The sequence below is a fragment of the Scleropages formosus genome, chromosome 4 (genome assembly GCF_900964775.1).
Source record: "Scleropages formosus chromosome 4, fSclFor1.1, whole genome shotgun sequence".
NCBI classification, from domain to species: domain Eukaryota; kingdom Metazoa; phylum Chordata; class Actinopteri; order Osteoglossiformes; family Osteoglossidae; genus Scleropages; species Scleropages formosus.
This window is the reverse complement of record NC_041809.1, coordinates 29,900,605-29,914,870: the sequence shown is the minus strand read 5'-3', so window position 1 is coordinate 29,914,870 and position 14,266 is coordinate 29,900,605. Positions and strand designations below refer to the sequence as shown.

Sequence of the window (14,266 nt, the reverse complement as noted above, 5' to 3'; positions counted from 1 at the left end):
AGAAAGCTGCATTAAGGAAATGCACATATTTCAAATTTCGTGATATTTTAATTTTTTTTTCTGTTAAAAATAACCCAAGTATTCACCCGACAGGCACACACCACAAAACAAAAGTACCATTGGCAATAAAAACAACTAGACGTGTACCTTTTGGTGTGAACATCCAAGTTATGAATTTTTGAAGACAAAACATTTCCAAGTTAATCAGTTTTTTCCTTTCTATTTTCTGAAAAATCTCCTATGCAGAAGCAAATGGTCTGCAATTCTGCTTTCAGCCACTGACAGTAAATCACACACAGAAGAGGGAATGGAGAGGGGAAATGGGGACGAGTGAGCATGAGGAGAGGGTGGTTTTCAGCATCTTACATATTTTTAATTATATTAGGTACATCCAGAGCTTTTATAGGATTTACCTAGCCAATAAATAGACATGTCCCATAAGTCAAAGTAGGGGTATTAAATGAAACTCCTCGTAAATTCAAATTCTCGTAAATCAAATGGATGACTGTACCTTTGTTGAATTAAGTTCATAAGGAGTGTAATTGTTAATAAATCAAATGCCTAATGAAACCTTTTTAGAAATGTACAGTGCTTCCATCTCAGTCTTCTTTCGATATACATAAGATATGTAATCAGCAGGTCATATAGAGTTCATCTTAACCATTAGTGTCTAAAATATTATTAATCCTGCCTTAATCAGTTATACAGTATAAAATATTAAAAGATCACACTCATGACCAGCTCTGTGTATTCTGCTTTATAATACCTGAACTGTATTACACTAACAAAGTCAGTCAGTATGTATAAAATATTGTTTATACTTTGTTTTGCTGTTTCTTCGGCATGAACAAGTGGCACCTAATCTGTTTTTTTGTTTTTTTTTAAAGATAAAAAATCACAGTTTTGTAGAAACCGAGTTAAATCTTTCTATTGGATTGTTCTGCCACAAATCCAATAGCATTTTAGGACAGTACATCAACCATGCAGTTCCCCTTGCGCAGTCTTTGAGCTCTTGTAATTCATCTGTCTTCAGATTACAGAAGGGACCATATGAACCCATGGCCCGTGTCCTTATCACCGGGCAGCAACAAAAAAGAGGAGGCTGCTGTCAGAGAAAAGCAACTCAAGGACTGGGCGCAGTGTTTTCCCCACGGGTCCCCAGGCCTGTGCCATCACTTCTTAAATGAGAAGCAACAGCTTCAAGAGTTCAAGCACCAGGGTCAGGGTCCAGCGGACGTCGGTGAGAACAATACTGATGAGCAACAGGGACGTCCATGCACCAAGTCAGATCCTACGTTCAAGTGCCATGAACCCATCACAATGGATGGAAGACAGAATTTGGATGCAGAGTTCAGAGACGGAGCAAAAACAGCGGACCCCTGTCAGCAGCCAGAGTGCTTCTACTGTGACTCTTGCAAAGGCAAGATGAAGGCAGCTGTTGAAGTACACTGCAGTCAGCGGTCAACTCTGAGGCAAAGCTCTGCCTCCTGTGAGTCTTGTTATGCAAGTGCAGTGGACCTCATGTCCCTCCCCCTCCCTGGTAGGAAGGAGGGGGAGGAAGAGGATGAGGATGGGGGAAAGATGTTAATGCCAGCACCTCCCACCATTGCAGCTCCCCCTCCTGGCTTTCGGGACAACAGTTCTGATGAAGATGACCTCAAGAAGGAGTGTAAAGCACCTGATGGAGTGGTTTCTACAGAGCCAGTTCCAGTGACGCTGATTGATGCTGTGACCACAAGGACAGTGAGAGATCGTGCCAAGGAGCTAGATGATGCTCTTTTGTCTACCCTGCAGGCTTTAGAGGCCCTGTCTGCATCCGAAGATTGTCCCCATCATTTCCAGCAGCCATCACATGCCACAGGTGGACACAGTCATCCCAATCTGCACTGCAGCAACAGGGGATATCAAGGGTCTTCAAGGGTCCTATTTGTAATACCAATAAGTCAATCACTAGTAACATTTACAGTTCCAAAACCCACATTTTAACTTTTTTGCCGTTGTTTCAAATGTATTAGATTTTCCTCTCTTTAAACTGCAGAAAATTACATTTATTCAGAGTTCCTAAAAAACTGGGTGAGAATATACAATGTTTTTATTGTAAAGTGATAGTACGGTATTCGCTACTCAGTACGACTGAAGTTTATATGTGTTAATTTCTTTGGAAGTCACTAAGAACTCGTTTCACTAGGTGTATAGCTACTGAAAGTGTATGCGCCGTCTTTCCATCTAACTGTAGGAAATGCAATTAACAAGAATATCTTTACAGTAAAATTAATATGCATGCATTAATATGCCTTGCAAGTGACTTTTTGTTTTGGTACAGAATATATGCTTATGTCATAGTCCGTCTATGACCCTATGCTTCCTCTATACAGGACTGATTGTGCTGGCAGCCATCACTCCTGAATCCTCGCATGACCCAAGTCATGACAGCAACTCTTCAGAGCTGACAGATGTTTCTGAGATGATGTTAGCTATGAAGCAAAACCAAAATCCAGCCTACCTCTTGGCTCACCACATCAACACGGACTGTATCTTCCGTCACAATGACTTCCCCTTATGTATCCCTAGCTGCAACAAGCAGAACTTAGAGAGAGGTATAAGCTGTGAAATTTGTACAGCGCCCCATCCAAAGCATCTTGTATTCAGTAAATCTGTCACTCCAAGGCTCACTAGCAAAGAGGAGAGTTCTATGCTAACCTCTCCAAGAAAAGGTTTTAATCGGAGAAATTCCAAGCACGGAATAGCTTCTCATACCACCGTGGAACTGAAAGTAAATGATCCAAGTGACTGGACCCAACACTCTACAGACCTGAAGGGTCTTAGCTCTAGCCTTTCAACAAATATAAAAGAAAAGGCAAAAGATGTAAAAGGAAACATCTCTAGTCCTTCAACAGATACAACAAAAAATTGTGAATATGAAAAGCAAAGAACTTCTGTGTCTCCTAGTCAAGAAATAACCAGCAAAGCCTCACCCATGCATTCATTTGTGGAAACTGATAATGATAACATTCACCCAACAGGCACAACCCAAGAGGCAAAAACTACCAGTGGTAGTCCAAATAATACCTATGGTACCAAGGGTCTCTTTTCTGAGGATGTATTCTGCACATGCTCATTTCATTCTAATCATGGGTTTTCACAGACAAAAGAAATGATGGTGTTCCACTCTTCATCTCCAACTGATGATGAGCGCTTGCATGCTAAAGCCAAGGGCATACAGGCAGACTGCAGTAGAAAGTATCAAATTCAAGGCCCTGGCTTTAACATTACCAAGAATAGCCTTCTTCCCCCACCTAAATCTTCCCCAGTAATTCCTGCGAAGGCAACATATATTGGAAAATCTGAGGTGAAAAGCAAAGACTTTAGTGAGCCACAAAGATGTCCTAAATCACTTCATGGTCAGGTAGAGATGGCCAAGGCTGTTAACTGTGCAGACACCATTCCTGCATCAGGGAGCAGAACAAAATTCAACAATAAAACTAAGTCTCAACACAGTGGTCCTCTTTTAAGCTTCCGAAACTTTTTCTCTGCTACATTTCCTGCTCGTCAACGACATGAAACAGGTCAAAAGCAAGATCGTCTCCAGAAGGTAAGAGAGTATGAATCCGAGTTCCTGGAGGAACTTCTAAAGCCAGGGACTGCAAGTACGGAGTCTCAGTCCCAAGAAGTATCTACAGTGCCCTTTGATACTCCATACCTCTGTCGAGCACATACCAACCACCTGAAGAAGACCCCTGGCTTCTCTAGGGAAGAGAAAAAGAATTGTGACTGCAAAAACCTAGGCTATGGGTACCCCCTGCCTGATACCCAAGTGGGTTTTGCTATGGAATGTAAAGAACAAGAGAGGACTGTCAGCAAGACTCCACCATTACTCACCAAAAATTCCTGCTTTCATGGGGGGTCAAGCATATCCCAGGCTTTTGAAATTAAAACCACGAGAATCCGTTCCACTAGCCTGGAGTCTTCAGAGCACCATGGAGAGTCATTATCCTGCATGCCTACTTGCACCTCCCACTCTTCGTGCATTGGAAATCCATATTACAAAAAACTAATGTGCAGCAACAAAGTTGATGACAATGAACAGATGCCAGTTTATGCAGAGGTGAGGACTGTCAGAAATAAAAAAGCAGAAAAGGAGAAGGAGCAAGTCAGTGCAACAAGGGTCTCTGCTGCTACTGAGCCTACATATGCTCAAGTTGGATATGGAAAAAGGAAAGGGGTATTTTCGATCCTACGTAAAGACAGGGTCAGAGAGGGTCTGGTAGAGACTGGCAAGGTAATGTTGGAATTGCATAGTGAAGAAGATGATGACTATTGCTCTTTTTGTTTCTGTTATCGCAAGTGTGAGGAATCATACAAGAGCAGTGAAAAAGTGGAGCTTTCCTATTCTGTCCCTTTAGAAGCAATGCAGCTGGATGTTCATGCCCTGTCTGTAGTCAGCAATGCTCTTCAAGTGCTGGAAGCTGAGGACTGCTGCAAGGAAGATGCAAAGAAGGAAGAGAAGGCCCAGAGTCCTGAGATTGACCTTCGTGGAAGCACTACTCTGGAAGGCAGTTTGAAGAGAGTTGAGGCTTTGCAGCAAAAGACATTCTCCTTGCCCAGTGCATTCCTTGATGCACAACTGGATGCCAATGAGCTTCTGGGCATTTTGCGGCAGTTTGCTCATAACCTGCAGGCAGAGAACAAGCCACAGCCTCAGGCTCGCAGGCTAAGGGAATTCAAAGTGCAGCTTACGCGTTGTTTCAAGGAGTTTCGTGTTTCTTGTCAACGCATGGCAGCGGTGGAGAAGAGCCCAATAGTAATGCTGAGTGCTATCTCTGCCAGTTTCCAGGTGTTGTGCAGCTTGATGCAAACCTTTATCTGGCTGTTACAGGCCATGCATTCAGAAGGCCAACGTCTACAGCTACTCTACAAAGTGGAGGAGGTGGCACTCAACTACACTTTGCTCCTACGAGCAGCTGAAGAGTCCATGACCCACTCCAGTTGTACCCCAGAAAATCTTAATTGTGACAGCCCCCTCTGCATCTCTGCTAACGTGGACTTATTTTAACTCCTGAAGACCCAGGTTCCCAGGTGAACGGACACGTTCCTCCTATACAGACAAGGAATTGCCCTCTTCCCTTTCAAATCTAATGTTCAGCAAGATTCAAGGCTCAAGCTGAAAATAGATGGAGATGGGACAGACTCAGACTAATCAATTACATGAAGTTGTGAAGGCAAGTATCATTACCTGACTCTGTCCTTGCCAGAACTTTTTGTAATTTTGCAGCTCATGAGTAAGAGGACCAGAGAACGTGCATCCTCTACCACCACAACACTAGAAGGTATTGAGTACAAGAAAAATGTGGTGGTTCAATGGGCGGAAATATTCCGAAAAACCCCAAATTCCTTATTTAAAATGTTTAAATAGTCTGAGAGCTATGTTTTCATTTTTATTATATATTTATATTTTGCATTTTGTCAAAAATATTTTCTACACTGGCAGGTGACAGTTACATTGTATTGGCATTATACTGGTCATGGTTTATATGATTTTTGTTTCAGCTTTCATTAAATTCATAATCTTTTTTGAGTGCCATAAAACAAATAAGACAGTGCAAAAATAAGTTATTTGTATATAGTTACTTAACCATCAACTCAGCTGACCTCAAGATAAATATTAAGAGATGTGCTTTCTTGATGGGCATTGATGACAGGTTTCATAAAGTGAGCCTACTTTAAAAGCACAAGAGAACACATATACTACAAAATTTTGGGTTATAGTAACTATTAAGACACCATGTAATCTAGTAAAAACTCAGAATTAGCAACAGGGTGTCACAGGACCAAATCCTAAAATTAATTTGTTGGAAATGGCATTGTATTCTTTTTTAAATGCTTTGCTCACAACATATACCTTGCATTTAATCAGTGTCTGAACTATTACAATTTTTATTTAATTTTTCTCATATTTCTATCATTGGCAAATATTAATTAATTAAGGTATTACTTGATGACAATACAACCACAGTCCATGCAAGGCCCTCGTGGCAGCAAATGTAGCAAAATGAAGACATTATTTTAGTAAACAGGTTGCTTTTCTTTTGTAAAAAAAGCCCCAACGTTTTACAGAAAACTTCAAGTTCAGTAGTTAATTTGGTATATTAAAGATGTAGTGTTTTTCAAACTATTACATTTGAAATTTAATGGGACTTCTTATGTTTTCGAGTGAATTACAGTGTTTAATTGCTTCATTCACACCTCTGAAAATGCACCTCTGAACATGACTGTTCTGTATGTCGTTGTATGTGACATGTATAGCTCTGTCATAGGTAACTGACGAAAATAAAGGAAATGCTAACATACAAGTGTCTTAAGAGTGGGCTGGGCCACCATGGGCCACCAGAGGGGTGTCATTGAACCCTGGCATTGATTCTTTGATTGGAACTATATTGTTGGGATTCAAGACCATCCTTCAAAGAAACACTCCATCATTAAGTCTTCTCATGATAGTAGTTAGTAGGAACACTAGCTCAGTAATCTTCCATATGTCATTAACTGAGTCGTGATGGGTAACTAGTCAAGGTATGGTATATGGTTCACATCTTTGTCAGGGTCTTGAAACTACTCCTTGGCAATTTTTGCCTTTTGATTTAGAGCATTGTCATCCTGGTATAGGTGTATATATAGGCATTTATGTTGCCATCTAAGGAATCGTTACATTCTACATTACATTCATTTATTTAGCAAGAGCTTTTCTACAAAGTGACTTCCAATGGATGCTATGTAATGTTATCAGTCCCCAGAAACCTTATTCACCATGGTGACTTACACTGCTAGATACACTATTTACACTGGGTCACTCATTCATACATCAGTGGAACACACTCTCTCTCTCTCTCTCTCTCTCTCTCTCTCTCTCTGTCACTCACACACCATGGGGGAACCTGAACAACATGTTTCTGGACTGTGAGAGGAAACCAGAGCACCAGGAGGAAACCCACACAGACACGGGGAGAACATGCAAACCCCACACAGACCGAGTAGGGATCGAACCCCTGTCCTCTCGCACCACCCAGGCACTGTGAGACAGGAGCGCTACTTGCTGTGCCACCGTGGTGGTAAAAATGTAACCCAAACCATAACAGAAACACCTGAACCTGTGGGAAACAAACATTCAGGCCTTTTTAATTCTCAGCTGGTTGGGTTGTGTATGCACTCGTGGACTAGCCGAGAACAATGAGAAAGGGTGACTCATCTGACCATCTGTTTTTTTTCTGACTACTCAGTGGACCACTTATTGTGTTCTTTGAGTAGCACAGTAATACAAGGGGAGGCACTGTTGCTTCACAACACTTGGGCCGGGCATTTGGATACGGGTTCGAATCTGGGAAAGTTTGGCTTCCTCCACACAGTGCACACATGTGTGGTTCAGGTCACTTGGCAACTGCAAATTGCCTGTAATGGTGTGTGTGTGTGTGTGTGTGTGTGTGTGTGTGTGTGTGTGTGTGTTTCAGTGCTCTTTGTACCACTTCACCTGTAAAAGTGCCTTTTAGGTGTAATAAGAGGATCTGATGCGCAACAATGTGGTTATAGTATCTCGTGCTCAAATTCTCAAACTGTTTTTCATTAAAGCTCCTGCTCCCACCTTAGTCTAACATCTACAATCACATAATTCAGAATTGCTTGCATTTTTCACTTTACCCTGGAATCTGTGTACGTACATCACAGTAGGGGAGTTTATCCTTTCAGAAATAGTTTCCCCAACCTAATGATATCTTTTCCTCTGACTTCTATGCCAACATCTCCTTGACACTGTAGCACCTGCGACATATTCCTGAACAGTCAGCTGTGCCTAACATCTGTTCTTCAAGCCCAGGTGGTCAAAGTAAAGGGTCTTTTCAGCACTTTTACACCTTAACCTTAAGAATGATGAGATGTTGTTTCTTGACCTCAAGGATCACATATAGTCAAAGTATCTGTTTTCAGTGTAATCAGAATCCCTCATTTACTTGTTTCCTCCATTTTTGGGTTTCAGTGATTCTCAACAGTGCAGATAAAACATTTCATGTTTATCAGACTTCATCTGACACATGTGAATATGAATTTGCATGTCTTGTCATTTGTACCAGTATATCTTAGCTTAATCCCAAAAAGTACAAACCCACTGCGATATTTAAAAATACAGATGTTTTAATATTAAAATATTTCAGCTTCAACACGACGACAAGAAACGTGGCAACGCTCACTTCAAAGAGCAAATGAACCCTGTTGATATCTATTAATGAATTTCAAAAGTTTAAAATAAATACAAAATTTTGGAAAATGTAGGGTAAAATAACTGTTTTCTAGACAAAATTTAAAATGTTCAAGTTCCAGCACTGACTTGATTTTAAAACACCGGGCCTAATTTAAATCCTTGCCATTTGAAACACTAAGACTGGTCCAAGTCTTTGATACCTATTATACAAACTGTACTGCATATTGACATGCAAATTACATACACAAACCAGACTGAAACGTGCAGCCCTCGAGCTCCAAGGGAACAAATTACCAACTGATCCACTGTGACAGCTCCGTTTAAGCCATTGAAAATAAAATGTATTTTTATGCACCTAGCTGAAAGAGTTTGTTAAATTAATTATTTAATATGCAGTATATTTTAGAAAATTAAACTTGTTTTCTTCCCTATCCAGCAGATAGTCTATAATTCTTATTTTCAGATTGTTCGGCGGACATTTGATGAACGTATTATTTCACACGTTATTCATACCGATAAAATATTTTGAAAAGTCAGCCCAAAAGATTCTCACAGAACATCAACTTGCTAATAACTGTTTAAATTACCCACTTTGGGATCATAGGGATTTTCTTTTTTTCTGATGAAATTCTTTCTATTTTTGTTCTATTCTCTCTTTTCCTCCATCTATTAATATCCACTTCTCTCTAACTTAACCTGTCATTCATTCATTCATTAATTCATTCACTCACTCACTCACTCACTCACTCACTCACAGTGCCATAACTTCAAAAAAGAGATATTGTGAGACACACTGCATTGCGAGAATTGCATTACCATGTTCTCAGTGGTAATCTGGCTCTGTGCAGTCTCATTTGCATTACTCATGTGTGTAATGTTACTACTTTTTCCCTCTAATATTAAGTATCATTTAGGGTAAACCTGAGACATCCTTGGAATAAACCGGAAATTCATAAGTCTGTTTTTGGTCTTCAGTCAGCCTTCAAAAACAAAACAGGACCAGTTAATGGGGAATAAGTGTACAGCCTTATCATGCATCAGGAAAGCGTTTTATCTAATCCTTTATTTAACGTTACCTTCTGTTCTTTGTCCCTTAAGATACCGCAATCACTTTAGCAATTGCCCATATGCTGTACATCTGGACCCCTGTCTAAAATCACAGTTATGAGGAAACTCTGATAAATTTTGTAAGGGATCTAATACACTGATACATACCTCAGATTTACCCCACCACACTTCATATGGGTGTTAGCAAATTATTATATAATTATACTGTACAATACCCTTGCATCTTACAAAGGTGGTCACTCTACAGCAGGGCCAGTTGACAAATACAGTCACTGTCGCCCCCTGCTGGTAGAAAAGTAGATGAACATGCGGCAGTGATTCCTGGCTGCACCTCGACCAGTGCTGTTGTCCCTTAGGGCCTGAGGGCTGTGAAAGGACGTGGGTTCGATCCCTGCTCAGTCTGTGAGAGTTTTCATGTTCTCCCTGTGCTCGCATGGCTTTTCCCCTGGGTGCTCTAGGTTCCTCCCACACTCCAAAGACATGTACTGTATTTCATGTGAATGGGTGACACTGTAACTACCCTTGTGTGAGTGTGTGCCACTTATCTAACGCAAGTCTCCTTGAGTAAAGACGTCTGGACTACATACAACTCAGCATTCATTGGAACTTACTTTGGATGAGAGATGTTGCTAAATAAAGACAGTCCCCGGATTACGAACGAGTTCCGTGTCCTCAGTCTGTCTTTAAGTCGGATTTTGACGTAAGTCGGAACGGTTAAGTATGGCGGGTATCTAATGTCAGTTTGTCAAATGTTTGTCTTAGTATATCATACATCATGTACCTTTCTATGCATAAAAAAATATTAAAGAAACACCTGCGGATACACTAAAACATCTTTCATATAACAATAGTAATAATAATAATACAATGTAATGATAATAATGATAACAACAACAGTAATAATAATAATAATAATAAATGTAACTACCATATTTATAATAGAGAGAAAGATAGAAAGAGATAATAATAAATGTTACTACTGTCATGATGAACAGAGGACACGGAGGAGGCTGGACCCAAGCGCAGGATCGTTTACTCAGAATCAAAGGACTAGACGTGTTCTCGTGGTCGGGGACGGGCGAATGGTCGGTCGATCGGCGAACTGAAACGAGGCGAGGATCCGAAGTCGTGGTTGAGGGACAAGGCAGGCGGTCGTTATCAAAGAGACGTGGAATGGGACTGGGGAAGGATGAGGGACAGGACTTGGAAGAGCAAAGCGAGGGAGGTTTGAGAACGCGGAGGGGGGGGTTTATGTCTGGAATGAGATTCCACAACTGGGAAGGAGTTGAGAAGTGTTTTATAATTCGGAAGCTGGGGACTGCGTGTATCTCCAGAACTGCGATGATCATCTTTTTCTTCACTTCTCCCAACTTTAATGCTCGCTTCTCCAATGTTCGTTGGCATGTCACCTTTTTCCAGTCGCCTTATTATTTCCACTTTAGTTTCACTCGTGATCGTTTTCCCTTTCTTTGATCCATCACCCTCACTTAGGCCACATTTACGCTTTGGTGCCATGGTTAGGAGGGTAAAAACAAAAAAAATTAAAGTCAAATACAGTAACACACGAGACACTCTTAACAGCAAGGTGGTCCGACTGAAAAGAAGGAAAACTGTCCTACCGCAGGCCCACATGCCCCACCCACAAGCCGCTGTAGATGTGCAATGTTTGGATGCGGGTCGCAAAGTAGCGCTCATTTATTATTATGAATCATTGTAAGTAACTCACACGCACATTTTCCAAACCGCATGTCCCATTCGGGGTCACGGAGCCAACCCAGCAACACAAGGCGTAAGGCCGGAGGGGGAGGGGACACACCCAGGACAGGACGCCACTCCATCGCAAGGCACCCCAAGCGGGACTTGAACCCCAGACCCACTGGAGAGCAGGAGCTGGTCCAACCCACTGCGCCACCACGCCCCCCTGTAAGTAACTCAAAGTTTGAATATAATAGGCTTAATTATGAAGTTTTTATTTGATTGTTACTTTAGGGTGACAAAAAAATTTACTTACAGTCAGTAAGGGGGTGGTTCATAACTATGGGTTGTATGTAAGTTGGACGTTCACAACTCGGGGACTGCTTGTAAATCAGTGTACTATTTACCATCCCCATCTCTCAGTGAATTGGAGGAAGCTTTTGCCCATAATTTTGATTGTATGCTACCTTCATTTATGAAAAATAAATACTACACACACTGGTATTCCATGCATTGTGCCCTCCTCCCAATGCTTGTGGGATAAATTCCCATTCGCAGCAATTATTTAAACTAGATGGATGGATGGATGGATGGATGGATGGATGGATGGATGGAAATACTAAAACACTTAAAATTTTTTCCGGTTAAAAGTTCGTTACTTGAAAGTTTGTAAGTCGAGTACCTACTGAAATATCACATAGCCTTTTTAAGCCAATATCTCTTTCAATATTCAGCTCCCATTTTTCATATGATAAGCTTATTATACAATGGCATACTTACCCTTGACAATTTTTTTTTTCTTTCTTTCCACAGTAGGTATTTTATTCTGCACAACAGCCTGTATCACATGGGCAGAGATACACACCTGGTGTGTAAAATCCAAAAAAGATTTTTGTCCCTTGGTGGTGCCACTCTGGCTATATTTTTGGATAAAATATTTGTGTTCTAACCTCTAAATTATCCTGGAAACAATGATTGCTAAGGCACACGTAGGGTTTGAATTGTGATGGTTTGACTCCTGTCTGTTAATATAGGCCGTGAATAGAGACAGAATTATCCAAGCAGTCTATTAAGTACTGCACATTTACATTTATTCACTTAGCACACGCTTTTCTCCAAAACAACGTACAACTCTTTGAAAATATAATTTGTGCATTCCATTAGCAGAAAGAGAGACTTAGACGCGTGATTCTTAAGTACAGGTAGTGTGTTTCTTTCCACCAAATGAACCAATGTTTATCATATGAGTAGCTGCATAAAACTTTATCAGAATATCCGCGATACACATGGTTCCTAAGTACTATCGCACCAACAGTCTCAACTAGTCACAGCTATTGAAAAAGGTAAGTTTAATGTCACAACTGTTATATCGCATTTGGTACTCTACAGTACTATTCGGTACTACACTTAGCAAAAGTGACCAAGTGGGTGTTAATAATTCTTTTAGCAGACACTTTTCTCCAAAGTAAAACAAAATAATAAGACACTTACATACAGTATATATACCAATTTATACAAGGCTGGGTAATTTGTACTGGAACAATTCAGGGTAGGTACTCTGCTCAATGGGGGGTGCAATGGCGCAGCAGGTGTGGCCAAGGCCCATTCTCTGGTGGGTCTGGGGTTCGAGTACCGCTTGGGGTGCCTTGCAACACCTTGCAACAGACTGGCATCCCGTCCAGGGTGTGTCCTCTCCTCCTCTAGCCTTGCTCCCTGCGTTGCCAGGTTAGGCTTCGGTTTGCCGCGACCCTGCTTAGGACGACCGCTTTCAGTCAATGTGTGCGTATGGAGATTAAACATTTTTCAGTAACACTTCACGGCACCTCTAATAGCATAGCATTTATGTGCTTTGCACAATGAAAGACACAGGCAGTGATCTGGTAAACTGTTTCTTTATATCACAAACATCTCTATGCAGGGTGTATGTTCTGCCTTGCAAAGTAGGTTTCCTCAGTAGACTGAACCTCTGCAACACTGCATTGGACAAGCAGTTATTGATAATGAAGGGATGAACAAAAATGCACTCATTCCATTATCCAGCCATAATTTCTTACAGAAAACAGATGGAATGAGATTATTTATTCCACAGAAGAAATGTGCCTCCTTCATAGACCAGTACTCTGGCTCTGTGACTTACACACACAGCTGGGACCAGAGATCTGTGCGCAAGTTATTTTGTTGGTAACTCCAACATCATTTTACCCTCTTTTTTTCAAATTTTAATCAAAGCTCAATATTACAGACGGTCCCCAATGTATATTTTTTGTAAAAATCTCAGATGCAGCTATAATAACTTTTAGAAAATCATCTACTAACTTTGCGCTGCATGAAAATTAAAACTATTTTAAACTTGAAACACGTCACCTCCTCAAACAGTTATTCCTTCTTGATTGTTATGTGCAGGGTGCAATGTTCCTCACCTTTCTGCCAGCTCAGGTTTGTTTATTATACGCACTTTGATCTCCATGGTAACAGCACTCTTCTTACTGGTGCTGTTACAATCAGCAACAACCAGAAACAGCAAAGATGAGCTGTAAACACTATGAAAGTGAATTAAAGTGGCCCCACACTCTTGTTCCCTCAAAGTACCTTTTACTGACATGTATTGACTCAGCAGGTAAATAACTTGGATTTGCTATAATTAGAAAAATAAATGCCTTACTGAATAAACGAACAAATGAATAGATAAATAAATAAATGTGGTTTATCTGCATTTTTTTAGAAAAACCTTGTATCTTTAAAAATTGTAACTCAGTTATTTGTAACTTGAGGAGTAAGTGCTCATTAATAAAGAGGGTGCGGTGGTGCAGTGGGTTGGGCCGGGTCCTGCTCTCTGGTGGGTCTGGGGTTCAAGTCCCGCTTGGGGTGCCTTGCGATGGACTGGTGTCCCGTCCTAGGTGTGTCCCCTCCCCCCTTTGGCCTTACGCCCTGTGTTGCCAGGTAGGCACCGGTTCCCCGCGACCCCGTATGGGACAAGTGGTTTGGAAAGTGTGTGTGTGTCTGTGTGTTCATTAATAGACACCTTTAAGACTGGGTTTCATTTTAAAATTGTCTGTACTAACTATGAAACACCCCACCCCCTCCCCAAAAAAAAAACGAATGAATGAATGAATTAATTGATTGATTAACCAATCTATTTATTTATTTAAACAAATGAACAAACAAATAAGTCTCAATACATGATTAATGTATTTACTTATTCAGCTGACATGTTGTTCAAAGCAAAATCCCTTCTATGGTCACAAGACACAATGTGATGGT

General features: G+C 40.9%; 1 protein-coding gene across 1 annotated transcript in view; it reads left to right on the top strand.

The window, feature by feature from the left end:
- The window catches only part of LOC108934181 (FERM and PDZ domain-containing protein 3-like), a 38,608-nt gene extending 33,555 nt beyond the window's left edge, over nucleotides 1–5,053 (top strand). Inside the window, exons 15-16 of the mRNA XM_029251114.1 lie at nucleotides 1,034–1,861; nucleotides 2,376–5,053. Of these exons, the coding sequence (XP_029106947.1) occupies nucleotides 1,034–1,861; nucleotides 2,376–5,053 (3,506 nt within the window). The remainder of the gene's footprint in view (nucleotides 1–1,033; nucleotides 1,862–2,375) is intronic.
- The last annotated feature ends 9,213 nt before the right edge of the window (nucleotides 5,054–14,266 follow it).